Source organism: Centruroides sculpturatus, unplaced genomic scaffold (assembly GCF_000671375.1).
Source record: "Centruroides sculpturatus isolate CEXI.00-Female unplaced genomic scaffold, Cexi_2.0 scaffold480, whole genome shotgun sequence".
Taxonomy (NCBI): Eukaryota; Metazoa; Arthropoda; class Arachnida; order Scorpiones; family Buthidae; genus Centruroides; species Centruroides sculpturatus.
The window spans coordinates 189786-210709 of NW_019384976.1; the positions used below are offsets into that span (position 1 = coordinate 189786).

The window sequence follows — 20924 nt, forward strand, 5'->3', positions numbered from 1 at the left end:
TAATGAAGTAAATGAAATCTCAAAATATTTTCTGTAAAACAGAAATTTGTTGTGTGTATCAATTTTTTAAAAAATTCTTAAATATATTAAATAAACACACAATTAAAAAACAGATAATACTGACAGTAATCAATTTGATAGTTTAAATAATTTATTTTTCTTTCCAATGATTACAACTAAAGCTTTCAAAACACTTTTATAAATTAAATGCAGGATTAAAATTACATATCTTTCATATATTAATAAGTATTTAAATACTGTGTAAATTTAAATTTCTGTAATTATTACACCACCTGTAGTATGATATTTCTGTGTCTTCAGTCTTCCTGTATTCATCATTTGTGCTGTATTGAATTATTTTTCAATTATTTATGTCCATCTTTATTTCTTCCAATATACTTTTTATAATCTCACTCTTTATTCCTAACATTCAGACTGTTTTCAAGTTTCTCTTCTAGAATCCATTCTGAACATCTTTAATAAAAGTTCAGAATGGATTCTAGAAGAGAAGCTTTTGCAATATTGTGCCAACTGTTTTGATTTTAGGTTACATATAATTTCAAAATTATTTCTCTCTGACATTTTTAGTAAAAAAAATTGAGAAAATTTTTTTAAAAGTCCACTTCTTTTAATCAATAATTTGTGTTTATTGTCATACACTGCAGGCTTACCAGCACCCAAGTGGTCTTCGTTCCCTGAACACTGGCTGGGAGTTTGGTCATGGGTTTGCTCCTCACTCAGACGGGCTGGCCACATTAAGTTTTCCACGTCTCTAACACCTAAATAAGGGACAGTTTCCCGTAAAAAGACCTCCCAGAAGGCATCCCCCTAAGCAAGATCACCTAAGTGTTGCATTGCCATAACTAAGCAAGCAAACAAACATACACTACATGTTTGCTCTGTATAATACATCAAATATTCAACAACGGTGATTAATTTTTGTACCAAATTTATCCCTCAAAACTCCTTTTTAAACTGATTCAATTCATCTCATTTTAATTCTATTATTAATTTGATTTGTGTCTTCTATCTTTACATTTTCAAATTAAATGTAAAGAAAATTAAAACTTTCAAATTAAATGACAAATTACCTTCAATTGTTACTAAGACATAACAAAAAATAAATCTGATTTAATGAATATACTAACCAATGAAATAAACCTTAATTTATAAATGATCATGCAACAGAATTTTGAAGTGGCATGATCATTTGTGAATTCAATTTAGAAACTGCTAGTAGAACTGGATTAAACTGTGCACATTTTTGAAGCAAACTCTATGCACTAATTGATTATGAAATATTAAAGTTGACTGACTGAATGGATTACACAAAATATTATTTAGAAATTTTAACATTACTTATAGAAAGAGTAAAGATTTCTTTGGTTGCTGTAATTAAGAAACTGTTTAAATCAAAGGTGTCCATAAAGGTAGGAAAAGCCAGGAAAAAAAAATTGTCTCCTCTAGATAGTTTTCTTTAATACCAAAGAAAGAATAAAGGAAAAGGTATTTTGTAAAAGTAAATTTGTTGCAATACTTATTACATCAAAATAATGACATCTATGAAGGACATCCAAAAAATAAAGAATATTTGAGACCTGTTATTTTTCTATAGTCACCATTAATATTTAAGCACCTGTCATAGTGAGACCCTAGCTTTTGGATTTCTTTGTCAGAGATTTCCACTACCAGTTCTTTCACCTCATCATTCATTCCAAAATCTTTGCCACCCAAAAACTTTTTCAGCTTGGGAAAGAGGTGAGTCACTGGAGGTTAGGTCAGGACTGTATGATGGGTGGTCGAAAATGTCCCAACCAAATTTCTAAAGTACAGATTGAGTGGCTACAGCAGAATTTGGTCATGTATAATCTTCCTTGATTAAATATTAAACACCATTTTCTTACACTTGCTTTGTTAATAATGTGATTGCCGTACACTTCCACGATTTTCTTATGAATTTCTACAGACAAACTTTCCTTGTGTTTAGAAAACAAACAACAATTTGCATTTTGCAATTGACAAGATTTTCAATTCTTATACACATTTTAACCCTTGACAAAACAGTAAAAGTAAGCCTGCCATAATAGAAACTATGCATCATCATCAGAAAACAAATTGACCTTGAATTGACCATGGTCATTCATTTGCACAGAATGCTATGCAAAAACATTGTTTTCTGGGTGTCCCTAATACATGCAACAAGATTATCCTTCTAGTTCTCCTTGAAGTCTATGCAGAAAATGTACTATTTGGAAGACATTTTTTAAGATAGTTGGGATTTTTACTTGTTTTTTTTATACATGTTTATTATTTCATTCTCAAGAAGATAGACAAAAATAATTGAGGAACATAGTTTTATTGAATCAACTAATTAATTGATCTAAATCATATGAGAAAATTTCAAGGACTTTCTTGTCTAACATATTAAGTTATCTTATTAAAGAAACATTGGAATCATTCCAGACTTAAAGATTCACAAACTTTAATCAGGAAATATATACAGCTTTATTTAGCATTTCTTCTCCATTACATACTGTATATCAACATATTATCCACATCAACCTATACATAAACCAATATACAGTAATTGCATTTTTTATAATATTGATTTAAGAATGTAACTGCAATTTTCTGTAATCTAATGAGAATAAATACTAAATAAAGTTATGTCCTGTCCTAGTATTTCTTTAACAAGACAAATTAGACTTATTTTATATAAGTAAGTTATGCTTAGAGAGATATATAAACTATAAATTTTTTTTCTCCTATAGGAAAAGAATAGATGTCAAAGTTAAAAGAAAATAAATCTTAAGACAATTATAGTTAATATCGAGATCATCATGGATAATTTTTAAATACTTTTATATTGTCCTTTTTTTTATTTAGCTAACATTTAACGTGAAATGCTGAGTGTTGTATTAGTAAGCTTTCAATGTTTTATTTAAGTCTTTAATTGTTATAAAGTAGAATTGAGAAATTCTCTCTCAAATTCAAATCTAATCTATTGTCTACCAAATTTATCAAGATATTCTTTAATTGGGAGATCTAGGATGCCAACTTATCCATTAGGTACTGCCATTCTACATGGATCAAATTTTGTAATCTATATAACAAGTTTCTCAGGAAGCCACTTTCTATAGTTGACTGAACTCAATTTTTAATATGGATTTATAATTATTCTTAAGAATTGTACTATTTTTTCAATTATTCAATTATTTTTATCATTTTTTTCTAGTTATATTCTCTTAGAAAATTAAGCTAAAGAAGTCTTTTTCCAGGAACAAAGGTGTGTATAGAAGTTGAATATCAATAAAATTCTACAATAATAAAGTGTATTATAAAATCTTTGCTAAGTAAACTTCTACCAATCTTTCAAAAAGAAAAAAAAAAATTGTTTTCAATATTTTATTAAATTTAATTATATATAATTGAATTTTAAGATGTAATTTCAAAACTCAAAACTAGGACAATGTCCACATAAATTCTCACTAACCTGTCAAAACTATCATCATCTAATGCAGAGGTGGCTAACCCAAGACCCTCAGCTTCATTTGGAATGTTCCATGTGATGGAGAGAAACAGAAAAATCAATTAAGGAAAGGAATAATACAAAATCCTTAAAATTAAAAAATATGACAAGGGAGAACTAATAAACATTAGCATAAATTATGTTTACCATGTTTTCGAGATAATTTTTTCTTCTTTGTTATTAATGCAGCTCCCTTCCCTGTCTGCCTTGAAAATTTCAAGTGCCTCCATATCACTGATATGCTCTACATCTATGGATGTTTTTAACAGGGAGGCTTGTTGAAATAGCAGGATGATTCCTTTTTCCAATGCATATATTGAGAGAGCTCTGATGATTTTCCCTTTCTGAATGTCATATTTGTGTTCCTTAAGATGCTCGGATAACAATCGTTTGGTGGAGCAGATGTACAGATCCCTTTCCGACCTTCATCACTAAAGGGGAATGGCATATATTCCAGGGGCTCTTTCCTTATTTAACTGGTCCTTTGCATTATGAAGTGAATTGAAAATGGTTGAACTTCTTTTGTATGATATGCCGCATCCTTTAATACTGGCTATCTGGTTACATATAGGAGTTAACATACAATTATACTGTACTATTAAGCAATTTTTTTCTCTTTCTCTTCTGCTTGGGTTGTATTATCTTGTTTGTAACCTGTAGCCACAAGATTATTATTAATATTCTCAATGAAACTCTTAGGAACCCCATACTGTTTAGCTATACTCTTACTATAGTATAACTCACTTCGTGTATCTATTCTGTTGGTGCAATGGGTATGTGCTCTCTTGACAAGTGCCATGAATGCTGCAATTTTATATCAGTACAGGTCATGCGAGTAGGCTAAAAAGTAACTTGGCTCAAATTCAGGTTTGTGGTAGACATTAGATAGAATGTTACCTTCTTCCAAGCTTACGTGCATATCTAGGAAATGTACTGTACTTCTCTTTCACAGCCATATTATATTAACAGTTACTCTACTTAAAACTAAACAACTTCCACACATTCTCACTAACCTGCCAAAACAGTCCAGCATTTGTCAAAACTAAAATCTAACATTTTCAACCTACTACAAAGGTCTTCACCAGGAATTTGGAATACTGGAATGTTCTTTTAATTTTCATTTCAAATTGAATGCATTTCTTTAATTTTTGCTGTCATGCACATTATGGAATTCCTCGATGTGGAGCTAATAATGTGGTGTCAAATTATATTTGCCATGTTCCTTATGATGATGTTAGTTTTGACAAGTTAATGAGAATTTGTGTATAATTTCAAAAATTAGCAATAGATTGAAAAGGTAAAATTTTATTCAATATAAAAAATTTTTTTTTTTCTGAATTGTCTTATAAATTCTAAGGAAGCTATTTAATTTTTCTCCAATTTTCCTTATAAATTTAGAAAAAGAATTCTGAGACTTGAATTCAGAAAAGCCAATACTTCACCAAAAGTAGCAATTTTATAATTGAGATATCTTTACAATGCCATGATAAATTTGTCTAAAAATACTCCTTAAAGAAGTTCATATAAAATAATAAGGAAAGGCAACCAAATTACTACCTAACTTTATAACTTTTGATACCTAACTTTTAAATACACAGTATTTGAAATAAACATTTGTGAAATTAAACCTATGTATAATACTCAAATTCTCAATCCTAAGTAGTTTTAAGAAAAACAGAAACCAATTTTATGTTATTGGATTTATATGTTTTGATACAAATTTGTTCATAAGAGTGAATGGCAAAGTAGATATATGTAAATACAAAAGCTTACAATTGATTCCTTTTTCTTGGAACTGCTTAGGATTAAGAGTTTTTTATTATTACATATAGGTTTAGTTTCACACAAAACTTTTATTTTAAATGAGAAATATTTAAAAGTTACAAAGTCATTTGATTGCCTTTCTTTGTAAGAGTTAAAGATAAGATTAGGTCTCAATAATTTTATTGTTTTCCATAGAATTCTGTACTTTAGAGAGTATTATTAGACTTGTTTCTGAGTATGTAAACTCCATGAGACATATAGAGGAAAAAACACACCAATGCTATAAACATTTTCCAATAAAGTTTTGATTCCTAAAGCTTCACAGTATTTGTTTATTCCTCCTAGTATTGTTAGGTTTTAAATATTTATATTAAGAAACATTTACAATCAAAAATTTACTTAAATGCTTACTTTTAAATAAAAAAATTTTGATCAATCAACATAATGGTAAATACTCAACAACAAAAATGAAATACACTTAACAACTCACTTTTATAAATATTTCATCTAAATCAGGTTGAAAATATTTAGATTTAATTGAAAAATATATAAATTTTAAATCCCGACATCTTTTAAATCAGATTTATTGTCTTTTTAAAAAATTCTTTATAAAATCAAAAAAAAAAAAANGCTAACTTTAATACTGTTTATAATAGTAACCCTTATGTCAAGCTACCATGTAACATAATGAAGCCACCTTAATCCTGTCTCCTCTACACCTATTTATTGCTCAATGATCATACCTTTATAACGGTTCCTTTGTCTTGTATAATTTTAAGTATCTCACCTTTTTATATATGTATACCAACTGAAGAGGGACTATTCCGATAGTCCGAAATGCATTTTGGTTATTTTGGTTATTTCATGTCAATTGTTAATTTAATCGTTTTTTAATGAACATCCCTTCTCGTTTTATTAAATGTATTCCATTGATACCTGGGTGTTTGTGCTTATTATCACTGGTGTCATAAGTCCTTATTCCTACCTCACATTAGTACGTTTTTAATTAATTTAGATTAAGTTTTATTTACCGAAAAAAGTCAATTAAATGGTACTGTTAGAATTACAAATTTTATTTATAAAATACCTAATGCACTATTGAGTAAAATTTACTGGCATTAGAAATAAATAAGATATTACAGATGATGCATATTATTTTTTATTTTTGTCTTTAAATAATTTCCATAACATAAGTTCCATACACGCTCTTGCATCTTCGGCACTATCGTGACCAGTTTCATTTTCTTGAATGGTTTTATGAAGATGATGACTAATTAGTGATTTTAACGATCTCCTGTAAGGAAGTCCATAATAATGTGGGAAAACAATAGATGTGTCAATAACTGTATCATGTATTAATCTAAGTGCCTTAAGGTCATTTTCTAAACCATGACCAATCAAAATAGTTTTAGAATTGAATAATTTTAGCAAAACTTCATGCACATCTTCAAGAGTGGTGTTAACATTTATCAAATCATCTTCTGTAATTCCACTGAAACTAGTATTATAATCAATTACAGGATTTTCGGGTAAAACCAGTGTGTTATAAATTATTTCACCATTAGACTGTACAACACTTATTTTTGCAATTTCGAGTCCTTGAATAGTAAAACACATTTCACAATCTAATGCAAAAATCCCATAATTTTCTATATTCTCTGAAAGTGATTTTGTTTTTACAAATTTATCGAGATTGTGTGTTACTTGATTACTGACATGATATTTACTCGTCATACAGCCTTTACTGTTTGTTTCACGATTACAACAAGAATATAAATATTTGGAGCAATTAGAATTTATTATTTCAGTTTTTTTCTTTTTTCCCCAATGATAAAAACAATCCTTTTCTGCAAAACAGCTTCCATCTGACTTTAAATAAAACTCTGTTTCGCAACGACAGCAAATTTGTTGGTTTGGATTTACATCATTGTTGTTATGAAACTTATTTTCTTTCAGTATTAATGCTTTGCTTGGTTCATTTGGATTTTCTACAGGAAACCCATATTCCATTTGTTCCTCTCTACTTAATATATATTGTTTCATTTTTTGATATAATTGTTCTTCACTGTATGCTAATTTTTTATACCACTTTGAAGGAACATGAAACCTTGTTAATTCAAAATCATATTTCTTCTTGTTCTTTAGACTATTCTGATCTTCTTGAAATTTCTTTTCAATGATCAAAATGCTTCCACCTCCAGAGAATAAAAGCAAAGAGATTATAGTCAAATACAATCAATAGATGGCTTCCATTCATAATATTAGACTAGTTTTTATAGTAAAAATATTACAAATTTACAATTTTTCAATATCAACACTAAACTATTCTTTTAAATTTTAATAACTAATTATCAAAACTAATATTTATATCTTATTGTTTCATATAAAAATACTTAACTTTAAAATAACTATTGTATTTAGAATATTTAAAACTAACTATATGGCAAGTTTAACACTACTAAGAAACACTAAATTAATAAAAATACATAACTCATTCAGCTGTTAAATTGAGGATAACAACTTTCTTTTTTTTTTTTTTACAGACTGAAACTTTATATAGTCAAAAACATTTCAATCAGTAAAAGGAAAGTTAGTAGTCTCAATTTAGCAGCTGAATGAGTTATTTTATTGTGTAAATATGATGCCAACTTTTTGAAATATATTAATAAAACAACAAGTTAATTATTAGGAACAAGTGATATAAACAATGATGTGTAACTGCTTAAAACTAGCTAGGTAGTGTTGTTACCACTTAATTGCAGTTCTTTTATTTAATTACCAGTAATTCATTAGAACAAATGTAAGCTCTCTGAATTTCCTCTTCAAGTCTATTTTCATAAAAATGTAAACAGAGATACCTAGCATTACCTAGGTAAAAACTAATAAGGACAAACATTAAAACTAAAATTATATTAAAAGTTTGATTATTTTAGCCTAGGCAGCACCAGAATATATCTGCAAGTATTATATGAGCCATTCACAGGCCAAATCAATTAACTCCATTTGTAAATCCTAAATATAATTATTATTATTTTCAAATTTTTTGCATAACTAATTTTATATAATAACACATTCTACAATGTTTATTTAAATTTAAAGTTTAAAAGGAATTTTTAAAAATAATTTATATTCTCAATTTTTATACTTTTTGTTTTGTGGAGTTAATCGATATGGCGAGTGGCTCATATACTGAATTCCTAACTTTATTAAAATTTGTTACTCAGTTCAAATTCACTAAATAGTCAAGAAAACACCAGATATTTGTAGTAAGATGTAAAACAAAATTTTATATTTTATGAATCATTGTAAATGAAATAGCCATTTTTTAAATATAAACTTCCTGGCCTTGGGCCTTGTACTTCAACTTTTTTCAATGTGAACAGTGCTGTATGTTTGCTATAGAAAGAGCACACACAATATATGAATTTAAAAATGTAATCTCATTTATATTGTGAGTTCCACATATTTAAGAGTATTTTTTCTGACAACACAGAAAAAAAGAAATTGAATAATTTTCTTTTTTGAGTATAAGTAGGGGCATAATTCAGCCAAAGCAATCCAAAATAACAATAAAACTTTTGGTGAAGGTTCTGTGAGTGAACAGGCCACCAGGCATTGGTTCAAAAAATTTCATTCCAGGAATAAAAATTTCAACAAACAATTATTTATTGTGGCATTGTCACAATGCCAGGCAGCAATTTTTAATCATACAATAGTGTATCGTTTATCTGAATCAATTGGGGACTGGGGTTGTTCGGATAACTTATTTTTCAAATAACTGAATATGTACGAAAAAATATTAACCTATTCCATGTTGAAATTTTCCACCGTTGCATGTCACTTTGCGTTGAATTTTTGTCAATGTTAAACCTAACAAAAATTTTTATAATAATAATCGTGGCTATTGTATCGTTAAAAATTATTTCTTTNGAAAAATATAAAAACAAAAAAATATATACTTTAGAAGTTGATCTAGTATCAAAAACGTTCAATTCAGCACGATACACAGTCCTCAGAAAAACACCACACAAAAGTGCCAGTGCTGCCAGCTAAAACACACACACCAACAAAAACATATTGGAGTAGCCCAAGATATAGCCAAATATTGCAGTGCCACAGAACTAGTGAAAATTTAAACTTGCCGACTGGAATGCTTTCGGATAAACAACGCTCTACTGTAATTTCTTTAGTTATTAACTTAAATCAGATATTAAGGAAGTGGAGAATATTGAAAACTTAATGCAAAATTTCATAATAATTAAAAATGACAAACAATAAAGCAATTTGAATTGTAGGTTAAGTAAAGCTTATATTCTAAATTATATATAGAAATCTCATTCATAGNTATTGAAAAATATATAAACAAAAAAAAATTATACTTTAAAGTTAATCTAGTATCAAAAACATTCAATTCAGCACGATACACAGTCCTCAGAAAAACACTACACAAAAGTGCCAGTACTGCCAGCTAAAACACACACACCAACAAAAAAAATATTGGAGTAGCCTAAGACATAGCCAAAGGTTGCAGCGCCACAGCACTAGCAGAAATTTAAATTTGCCAACTGGAATGCTTTCGGTTAACCGGCTTTCAGATAAACAACACTACTGTATTTTTAAATTATTTAATTTAAAATATATGCTCTCCATCTGAAATTAGTACTGTATTGTCTTGCTCCATACATCATATTTTTCCTTTAACAATAGAGCTCTGCCAATCATCTAACAAATACCTTTCAGGGAAAATTTTTGAATTGAAATAACAATTTCCAGTTTGCTTCGAAGTTCACATATAATTAATCAGAGCCTCTTGCCCTTAAGTCTTCCATATCTGGTCTCATCTTTCATGTACAGTACCTAACTCCATTCTCAAAATTAAGAAAAGACAGTCAGACGGATGAACGAACAGACAACAGTGGAAATTTATAAGTCAAAATTTTTTTCAAATTGCAGCCCAAAAATCTGAATTGAAAATGATCATTAAATCAGAACATCACCTGATTGTCTGGGAAATCATGGAAAGATTGAACGTAATAGACATTATGCAATCATTTCTCAACATCTAAACATATCAGGGAAAGTCAAGAAGCTCGACAAATGGCTACCCCACAAACTCAGTGAAAGAGATAAAGAGCATCATTGGGAGGTCTGTAGTTCTTTAATTATTTGTCACAAAAATGGTAGTATTCAAGTAAAATTCTTCCCCATCCACCTTATTCTCCTCCAGACTTTTTGCCAACAGACTATCACTTTTTTTTTTATACATTTGGACAGTTTTTTGGCAAGGAAAGTCTTCGAGGAGGATTCAATAAAAAGTACAGTACCTAAAATGACTTTTTGGCTTTTTATTCTCATGATTTCTACCAAATTGGCATTAATGCATTTCTGTTGCATTGGAAAACGTGTATTAATGTTGGTGGAGACAATTTTGATTGAATATGTAAGTTTTAAATTAAATTAATAAACTTTCAAAGTCAAAAGTAAAAATAGCCATTTCATTTGCAACAATCTAATGTAAAAAAAATTTTGATAACTATTTTTATATATTAATGAGATATATTTCTTACATCTCATTTATTAAAAATGAAGCCACAAGATCTTAACTATATCATAATCCTAAATTAATCAATCAATCTGCTTAAAAACAAACCATTTTATAAGTCTTCAACTATATAAATGATATTTAATTTGTATATAATGTTTAGATTCTAAAATTTCACCAATTGAAATAATTTTCCAACAAGTAAATATTTTAATATACTCAATAAGCAGAGCAATAATTTACACTAATAACAATTGTTATAATAGTTCTACAGAACTCAAAAGAAGCACTCAAAATAGAGAAGAATGGAAGAAAAACTTTATGTTTTAAGGATCTGCTACTACAAGCAGAAACCAAAGAATATAGTTTTACATTCTTAATCAATATATTAATTTGTAGAGATTAATATAATTGTATAAATTGAATAATTCTATACTTTTCACAATTAGAAACTACAATAAATATCTTTATATCTTGTCCTTTTTCAACACCTCAGGAACACAAGTGTTTATGGGAGTCAACCTTTAATTTGGGGCTACTCATTTGCCTCAATATGTAAAAAATGTTTAAAAAAGTCAGGGATATGACAATATATATATATATTGTATACATTGGTAATTTTAATTCTAATAGTCAGAATCTCTCATATACTTTTCAATACATTTGTTTTCCAGTATTAATCTTTCAATGTAATAATAAATAAAAAATGTTAACCAATCAAATTAAAAAAATAAAAATAAACAAAATATCTGCTTGAATTTGTTTTAGATTGTCATCAAACAAATAGTTAAATTTTTATAAAATTCTGATTTATAAAATTTGGTAATTACCTTCATCACAAGATATTAGATACTTTCCATTATTACTATAGTCCATATCAAGGATATTCCCACTGTGGCCTTTTAATGTTGTTATTAGCCATGGATGTGTAAATTGAGCTTTAACTTCTTTATGCTTATCTATAATATTTTTCTTTTTCTTTATATTCTTTCCTTTATCTTTTTTCTCTAATTCCTGATTACAGTCTGTAAAATAAACTATTGATATAAAATTTGAAAATGACAAATTTGAAAAATTCCACATAAAAATGGTTTAGGGAGTATGTATATATAAAAAGCAAAGTTATACTGCTTTATGTTTTTTAGAAACTTAATAAAATTTTAATCAGACATTTTTTCAGTCCTTTTTTTGGATCAGCATCAGATTCCAAAATAATGCTTGGAACAGAACAGAAAAAAAATGAAATTACTTTATATTTAGTATAAAAAACAAAAATATATTTAACAAACTATTATTAAAAAACTAGGTAGTATAAAGATCATTTGGAAGGGATCAAGACATGAATAAAAATCCAATTTGTTATATACAGTAAAACCTCATTAATTTGAAGTTTAAGGAGTAAAAAGCAAATCCTGACTTCAAGTTAATGAGTTTAATACCCAATTTTTACAAATTTTTCTGTGGTTGAAAATTTCCCATTATCAAGCCATTTCTCAAGAATCTGTTTACAGAATGATTACATAATTTTATACAGTTTATGGCCTTTTGAAAGTGATGTGAAGGTGCTCCCTTATATCCTGATCAGAACACCAATGACATACAGAATCAGTAAAAAGATGTTGACAAAGGGTTGTAATAGCATAGTATTGTGTTTTCTCAATGGAGCCATAATATTTGTTTACCTTAATTTCTATATTCACACATAATATAAGAGAAAATGAAGATCACAAAGTTATCAAAAGGCAGAGGGTACAAGGAAAAGTAAGTTCAAGTTAGAAGTACTGGCAATTTTGACTTAACAAAACCTATTATACAGAAAACCCTATGTGCTGTGCATGAAACCTGTTAACAACTTTGAGTTAACAAGACTTCAAATTAACACAGTTTGATTTAGCAAAGTTTTACTGTATACTTTACTATTTATGATACAAAAGTTAAAAAAATTTCATTTTTTTGAGGACAATAACAACTAGGGATTGTATACCGGTTTACCGATTTACCGGTTAACCGATAAATTGACAAAAAAACATTCGGTAAACTTACCGGTAAATTTCAAAAATTTACCGGTAATTCGGTAAACGAAAAATCCACACTAGAAATTTTTATGTAGAAAATATTGTATTTATAGATATTTAAAAGGGCTAAAGGAACATTGAAAATAAAAAAAAAAACAGGTAAGTGTAAGCAACAATATACCTAATCATTAATTTTATGTGAGATATTTTTTGTTTAATTTTAATTTAAACTTTCTTGTGTTTGAGAGGCGCTGTAAATTGTACAGAAAGCTCTAGTTAGCTTATGTGATTTGTGCTTTGCAGTTTTTTGAGATTTTTAAAGGTTTAAAATCTTTACAATCAACGTTTTTTTAAAGTGTAAGTAATATATGTCTCCTTTTCTAATATTTAAAAATAATAATACGTAAATATTTCACACGTATTTTTTAAATTAATAGCAATTTAGAATACACCACATTATGACAGGACATTAATGCAATATTATTGTAAAATAACATTAAAATTTGAACCTTAAATAAATTTTTTACTTCTAACAACTGTTTAAAATAATTAAATACAAATATTTACTACAAGATTCTAATACTATGCCTTAAGATTGCGCAAAATATGTATTATTATAACCCTATTTTTGGGGGGGAATCCTCATTACTCTCACGAAAAGAACTTTCTTTAATTTTAGATTGTAAAACCAGGTGGAATAGCTTACCAAACATGCTGGAAAGATTTTTATTACTTAAAGATGCTGTCCGAAAAAGTCTAGAAACCTAACCTAACCTGGATTATTTTGTACAAAAATTAGATCAAAATTAGGAGATAAGACTTTAAATAATTTAAGTTTCTTGAGAAGTTATTTTTTAAAAAATGGTAATCAATAAAATGGTATTAGGTACTATATATTATTTCTGTTTTATTTTTATTTTTCTGTATTATTTTATTTATGTTTCTAAAAGTTATTATTATAGTTTGTTTAGAATAACACTTTAATTTTTATATTTTTTATATTCTATACCTTTGAAATAGAAAATGTGAAATGGAAATCAAAATTACTTATATTTTTTATCACCTTAATTTTATTTTTCAGGAAAAAAATTTACCGGTAATTTACCGGTAAACCGGTATTTTAATTTTCATTTACCGAATTACCGGTAAATGAAAAAGTCGGTAAATTTACAATCCCTAATAACAACAATCTAAATTATAAAATCAATATTCATAGAGATTGTAATTAAATAGTCTTATTCAAAGTTATCTGCAGAGACATCTAGTGATTGAAACTCAAACTTAGAACACTCCTCAAAACATATTGAAGTGATTTATGTGAGGATAAATGCTCAAAAAATTTTTATACTAAAAGCAGAGAAAAAGTATAATAAATACAACACAACTTCCATAAAAGATTTATGGGTATAAAGAAAGACAAGTTATTTTGTGTTATATTTTTGGATAGTGAAAGCACAAGTGGCTTTCAAGTTATCTAAATGTGCTTTGTTTTGATAATAAAGCTTCATAAGCAATAGTAACATTTGTGCTCTGAACTGGAAATTCCAATGATAAGAGCAATTTTGTAAAGGTCTTTGACATTATATACCCTTAGGAAAATGAATGAATGATTTGAAAAAATTGAATGTTTAAGGAAGAGACCATGAAAAAAGTATAAACTGAACTGTTCATTAAAGGTTGAAGATGTTTCGTTTGCTATCATTGAGTAATCCAACATAACAAGTTCTAACACTACATGTACATTGTTGGATTTTATGTTATTTTATAAGGATAAAAATGCAATAATTTTTGTATTATCATCATTATAAAACAATTCTTTTGTAATTCACGATTATCAACAACTAAATATGTTAGCCCATCAGATGTGTTCCACGATTAGTGGAAAAATTGCATATCTACTCTCTAAATATAAAATAATTAGCTTAAAATTGTAACATGTTTTCTGTCACAAAAATAAAAGAGGAGAAATAATAAAACCAGAAACTGATAAATCATTATGAAAGTATAAAACAAATTGGCATTAGTCGTGTTTTACAAGCTTTTAGTCATCTTTAGTAAGTGAAAAAAAAAAACTATTTTTAGCATCATTTTGAGAAATTATTCTTTTTTTCCCCCTGCCTTTTTTTTTTACCTTTATACATTATTCCATTTTTTATAGTCTTCAATATACAAAGCTATCCATCTACCAAAGCCGTATATTATTGGGCTAGAAACAGCTATAATACTATCAATTTAATATATTTTATAGCCATTTTTAGCCCTATAATATACAGCTTTGGTAGATGGATAGCTTTAATCATATTGGGTACGTAAAGACGTTTGATTATCAATATAGCAAATTAGCAGATTTCGAGGGCTATACCTCGTGAAGTGTCAAACATACAACATCGGTTCCTCTGGAGTTTTTTCTCCTACAGGTAGGGTCGACAGCTCCGATAAGATCCCAACCATTTCATTCAGAGCTACTCATACCAGTGACTTTAATGATGATCATTCCACATACGGTTTACATTTACTTATTTCTACAATTAATATAAAGCATTGGTAAACGTCTATCCTTTATACATGGGGAGTTTTTTTACCAAAGACATTTACCAAATTTTCTTTCGAATTATGTTTATAGTTATTACTTTAGTTTCATTTGCATTATTCTATCTTACGTACGAAAACGTCATAAGAACGTCATACGAAAACGTCATAAGAACGATTTATTTAAATTTAAATTTAAAATATAAATAATTTAAGTAAATTTTTACATTTTTTTCACTCCTCGTTGTGCTGAATTCGAAATTATAAACAAAAATTTAAACTTATTCGACACTTTCTAGCTCTAGAACATATACTTACCATCCGAAGATTTCGAATTCTCGTCTTCATTTTTATTATTATTAATAAAANTCCTAATCCTTAGGAGCTTAATCTGAGATTTGTCACTTTATCTCCATAATGCAATAACTTGTGAGAAAGAGTTACTTTCAAAGTGATAAATTATGTATTATTTTTGGTATTCGGATGTATTTTGGTACTCCGTAATCATCAGTTAAATAAGTTTTATGATGATTATTTTAGGTTTGGTTTTTTGTTTTAAGATTAAGTCTATTGAGTTATTTTTCTGGTTATTAAAATCTGTTTTATACTGCACTTTTGAAAGCTATTTAGGTTTCAATTAAGTAAATGTTATGATTAAATTAGCAAAGCATTGTAAATAGCCCGTAGCCATAAATGACATGAGATATTGTATCCACCCCGTGAGTCTTTTAGAGCAAGCCCATTATAGATTAGGCCAGGCCCACAATGGCGCGACCGAATGGTGAGGGACGGACCTCCTTCCGAAAAATTCTTGGGGTTTTTCGACTTGTCTGAATTCGTTTCGGATCTTCCGAAGCAATAGGCTGTCACCATAACCGCTCGGCCATCCGACCGTTACATTATGAACTAGATTAATAAATAAGGGAAGCAAACTGAAAAATATTGTGTATGCCTATAAATAAGCCTGGTATTACTAAGACTGCTTATAAGAACACCCTCAACTTTATCATTTTAGATTGGTGATTTGCTTTTGCTTTAGATTGGTGAATGATTATTATGAAAAACAGAGTCTGTTCATAGAATAATCATTCGCAATAAGTTTAGAAATGTGGGCATTTCTAAACTTATTGCGAATGATTATTATGAACAGACTCTGTTTTTAAAAATAAGTTTACACTATCTGATAACGCATGGGACTAGGTTAGAACCACAGTAAAAAATTAAAACGTAAATACGATACAAAGAGAAAGTTGTGACGAATGACTGGTATTTTTGTACATTCCAGCCAGTACGATTAGCTATAGTATACGTGCAAAAAAAAAACAAAAATAACGTAGCAGTATCCAAAAAAATTACATAATGAAAGTGAAAACTATATTATATATGCTGTGTACATGCACTGTTGTCTAAACAAAGGCTATTATATTTTTAGGGGGCTTAGATACTTCATAGCCCCTAGCTATGGCACTAATTGTAAACAATCGAAATATGTCTGTAATTGTTATTACTATGTTATTTAGCCATAACACATTAAATGAAATTTATTGATTGATTTGTCAATGCAAGACACCAGCACATAAACATTACATGAACGGCTACAATTTCGTCCATTGTGGAGATTTGATTCTCAATGAGGGCCGACAGAGTCGGTAGATTAACTGGTCTTTCGACTAATAGTTCAAACTTAGCTAGAGACAATATTTGCCGCTAGTCGGCGCCACTGTTAGCAGGCGATCGTTGTTCTTGCTAGGTATATACTGAAGTCAGTGATTTTGACCTATAATAATTGTTTTTNTATATATCTTTCAATAAAAAGAAAACATTCGACCTCACAGGGATTCGATCTAGCGGTCTTGTAGTGATTGCAGTGCCCCTGGTGGTAACATTTGTCTCTAGTTGATTCTAGCAACGAGCGAAGATAGGAAGTCGAAAGACCAGTTAATCTACCGACTCTGGGGCCGACCAGTCTAAGTGAGGAATATAGAAAGACCCGTGTTACCATGAAAAATTATGAGTCTGAAAATATCTAAAAAATTATTTACATAAGTATTTCATTCTTAAGAAATTAATACTTGGTGTATCAAAAATTAACTTTTTCTAAACTTTTTCAGAATGATAATGCAGGAAATTATGTAAATGTTTTGACAGTTACAAGGCTCCGTGTCACGCTGGCATTGTTGCACGTCTCCAGCTAACGAGCCCCCAGGCAGCTTTCTTGAGATCAAAGACGCCTGCGAATGGACTCCAGAAGATGTGCCGTTATGTGGAAGAGGGAGAAGAATTTTTTGAGTTCTAACGTCACTGGAAATGAAATATGGGTTTATAATTTCAAACCTGAAACCGAGGAGGAAACCATAAAATGGAAGTATTCGGCATCTTTGTCAACAGAAGGTTCAAAACATCAGTTAATGCTGGAAAAATTTTGGCGACTGTCTTCTGGTATTTTTTATGGGCATCTGCAAGTGGAGTTCTCATAAAAGTGGATGACAATTTTTTTTTTTTTTTTTGACGTGCATACGTCTGTAGGGCAGAGGGCGCCACCGCTTAACCTTTCCCCTCTGACCTCACTTCATCCTCGGACGCCGAATAGGAAAGAAGCTCTGGTTACGCCGACCTTTCGCTTTTGTTTCACCAATCTCTCGAAATCAACTCCGCCAACGGACGCGCATTTGTATAGTAATTTAACTTAGAAACGTTTGTAAATATTCCATAGTCACGGGAATAAAATAAGGTATTCCGTCGGAATCAGTGTCTTCCTTGATCTTGACCGATGAACAAAGGACGTAGGACACGTGGTCAAGCCGAAGCTATTGCCATACGAGGTAGGATCAAATTCGGACCAATTCTATCGAAACGCTTCGACGGATTTTAGCACCATCGCTAAACGTCTTTAAATTTCCTTCCGTAGTGGGAGGCAATTCAGAAACTGATGATAACAAAATTGGGGGATAAAGTTTAGCGTTGCAGCTACATATCTATCATCTACATCCAAAATTTAATTACACCACTCGATATTTAAAGGATCAATGAATTCATTGCGTTGAGTGGAGACTATGACGCATCGCGCGCGGCGGAGGGGAAGCGCCGCCATTTTGAGGCCGTTTCGCCGCGTCACATACTTTCCATTTAGTATGCATTTTGATTCGGAGAAGCTATGACGCTCGTTTGAGTTTCAATTTACAGCTCTTGTCAATATTTATCGATACACAAAACATTAGTGTGGAATAGTTATGGTGAATATATATGGTGTTAAAGTTAAAAAACATAATACAATGTCGGCCTGTACTCGTCGAAAAGCCAAATAAAAATATAGAAATCGTATACGGTTGGAAAGGGCTTCTCAAGAGCAATCCAGTGAATACCCATAAAACACCATATGACAGTGAAGCAGTGCTGGGAATGTAAAAAAACATGGAGATTCGAAGGACTTCTTACTGTTAAAGAACGATTATGACATACAGTAAAAACTGCTTAGGCGACCACCTGCATTCGACGGGCACCTGTCAAAACGGGCAAAAATTTCTGGCACGGAATAGTTTATCCATAGAGTCTTCGTATAAGTTACCTGTATTAAACGACCACCTGTGTAACGCGACCGCGGGCATCGATTTTTGGTCCGAAACAACACACAACACCTGTAATAAGCGACCACTTTTGCGAATGTATCTGGTCTAAACTATTGTAAGAACCCATCTCAACAACGTTTCCACCTCCTAATATAATGGATTAGTCTAAACTCCCGTTCGAACCCATCCCGGGCACTTTTCCTATCCTTGAAATTAGGTGCAGGTGTTAATAAATTAGTCTAGCAACAAAGGAAATTCATTTCAGTTTGTTGGAAAATGTCCGAAAAACGAAAGAAATGCAAAGTGCTGTCGTTAGAAGATCGTATTAAAGTTATCACAACAGCAATTAGCGGCAAAGTTTAACTGTGGGAAACGAAATTTATTTTACCGTAGACCTACAGTATTTTCCTTGGGGGTATAAAATATTGTATACTATACAATTATCTATTTATTTATTTCGAAGCTCATGTACAGTACATGTGCGATAAATAGTTTCTATATCAACCTACCTTATTTCCCCGATATTTTAAGGAAAATAATATCCAAGTCATTTTCGCACGTAAAATATTCAAAAAACAATAAACGCATTAATGCAAAACTCAGTTTTACAGGCAACCTTCCTTTTTTGATTCCGCAATGACAATCGCAGAATGTAATGAAATCGTACAATGAGAAAAAATAATAAAATCGTTTTATTATTATTTAATAATTTTTCTTATTGCACTTAAAATATTAAATATTAAAAAATACAGTCTTTTTAAAGTTAAAACAAGATTAAACTAGCGAATACCAAAACCAAAGTGATGTAGAAATACAACGCGTTTGTATATCGATGACGTAATGCACGTAACTGAGGAGCGAACGAAAACAACAGAGTCGAATTAATTAAGCCGGAAAAAAGAAAGTGTGCATTATAATCGAGAAAATGCGACTATTGTATTAATCTTTAAAATATTGGTATTAAATCTGTCTTATAAAATCACGACGACTCCTGTAAATCAAGTTACAGTATCCGATAAGAATAAAATACAATACCAATATAGCCCTGTCGTTGAAAAAATTCCCTTTTATTTGCTCACCTCGAGTTTTTCTTAGTAGAAATGGCTAAAAAGTGCGCAAAATATGTACGGAAATACAGTATTACAGCACCACCTGTATTGGACGATCACCTGTCTAAAAGACCATTTTTTGAAGGAACCGTGGGTGGTCGCCATAGACAGGTTTTACTGTACATATAATACTCTCAAAGAAAATATTACCCGTTAACTTACACGTATTCACGTAAAACACATGGCCGTGTCCCCAACACAGCCACACCCCACTTTTTTGTAAACTCTACCTTAAGAATACTGTGAAGGTTTTTAAAATCATAACCATTATAGTGGGTTCCACCAGATCACATGAGACGGCCAGATACTGTATATAGTGCGAGACGAACTATCCGCAACAAATTTTTAGCGTTTTACGATCACTCCGATTCGATCATGGGTTTCGATACATGTTTAAAAATATTCTTAGTTACACTTTCTATCAATTTTTATGCGCAACCTATAAGTTCCCAAACTTAAAAGGTAAAAATATATTGTCATCAAATACACGTATACATACTAAATATATTGTCATCAAATACACGTATAATTCCAACTAAATAAAGAATGGAAATAGGTGAAAGTTAAAATATTTTATCTGAAGAGAGAGATTAAAAAACAGAACAAGTTAATAGAAAGCGTATATTATAATAATAGAGAGGTTGCGGCCGAAGTTTTCATCTGGAAAACGTGAACGTCGAACGTCGAGCGCCGCTATCTTGTAAGCGGCGCTCGACGTTCGACGTTCACGTTTTCACTAATAATAAAAACTTAGGTAAACAAAGTAAAAACAAGAATAAAGCTAATATTATCATCAATAAAGTTAATATTATCATTATCTGGTAAATTTGACAGTTAGGGAATCAAACTTTTTATTCAATTGTATTAATT

General features: G+C 29.8%; 1 protein-coding gene across 3 annotated transcripts in view; it reads right to left on the bottom strand.

The window, feature by feature from the left end:
* LOC111632692 (transducin beta-like protein 2) overlaps positions 1 to 15658 on the bottom strand; it is a 33355-nt gene extending 17697 nt beyond the window's left edge. Inside the window, exons 1-3 of one of the 3 annotated variants that reach the window (XM_023377193.1) lie at positions 15607 to 15658; positions 11666 to 11860; positions 6362 to 7488 (exon numbers count right to left, since the gene is read on the bottom strand). In XM_023377193.1, coding sequence (XP_023232961.1) covers positions 6446 to 7488; positions 11666 to 11711 — 1089 coding nt within the window. In that variant the 5' untranslated portion in view covers positions 11712 to 11860; positions 15607 to 15658 and the 3' untranslated portion in view covers positions 6362 to 6445. Of the gene's footprint in view, positions 1 to 6361; positions 7489 to 11665; positions 11861 to 15212; positions 15512 to 15606 lie in introns of those variants that run through there. The other 2 variants (XM_023377190.1, XM_023377192.1) reach the window with 2 other exon arrangements.
* Positions 15659 to 20924: the final 5266 nt, after the last annotated feature.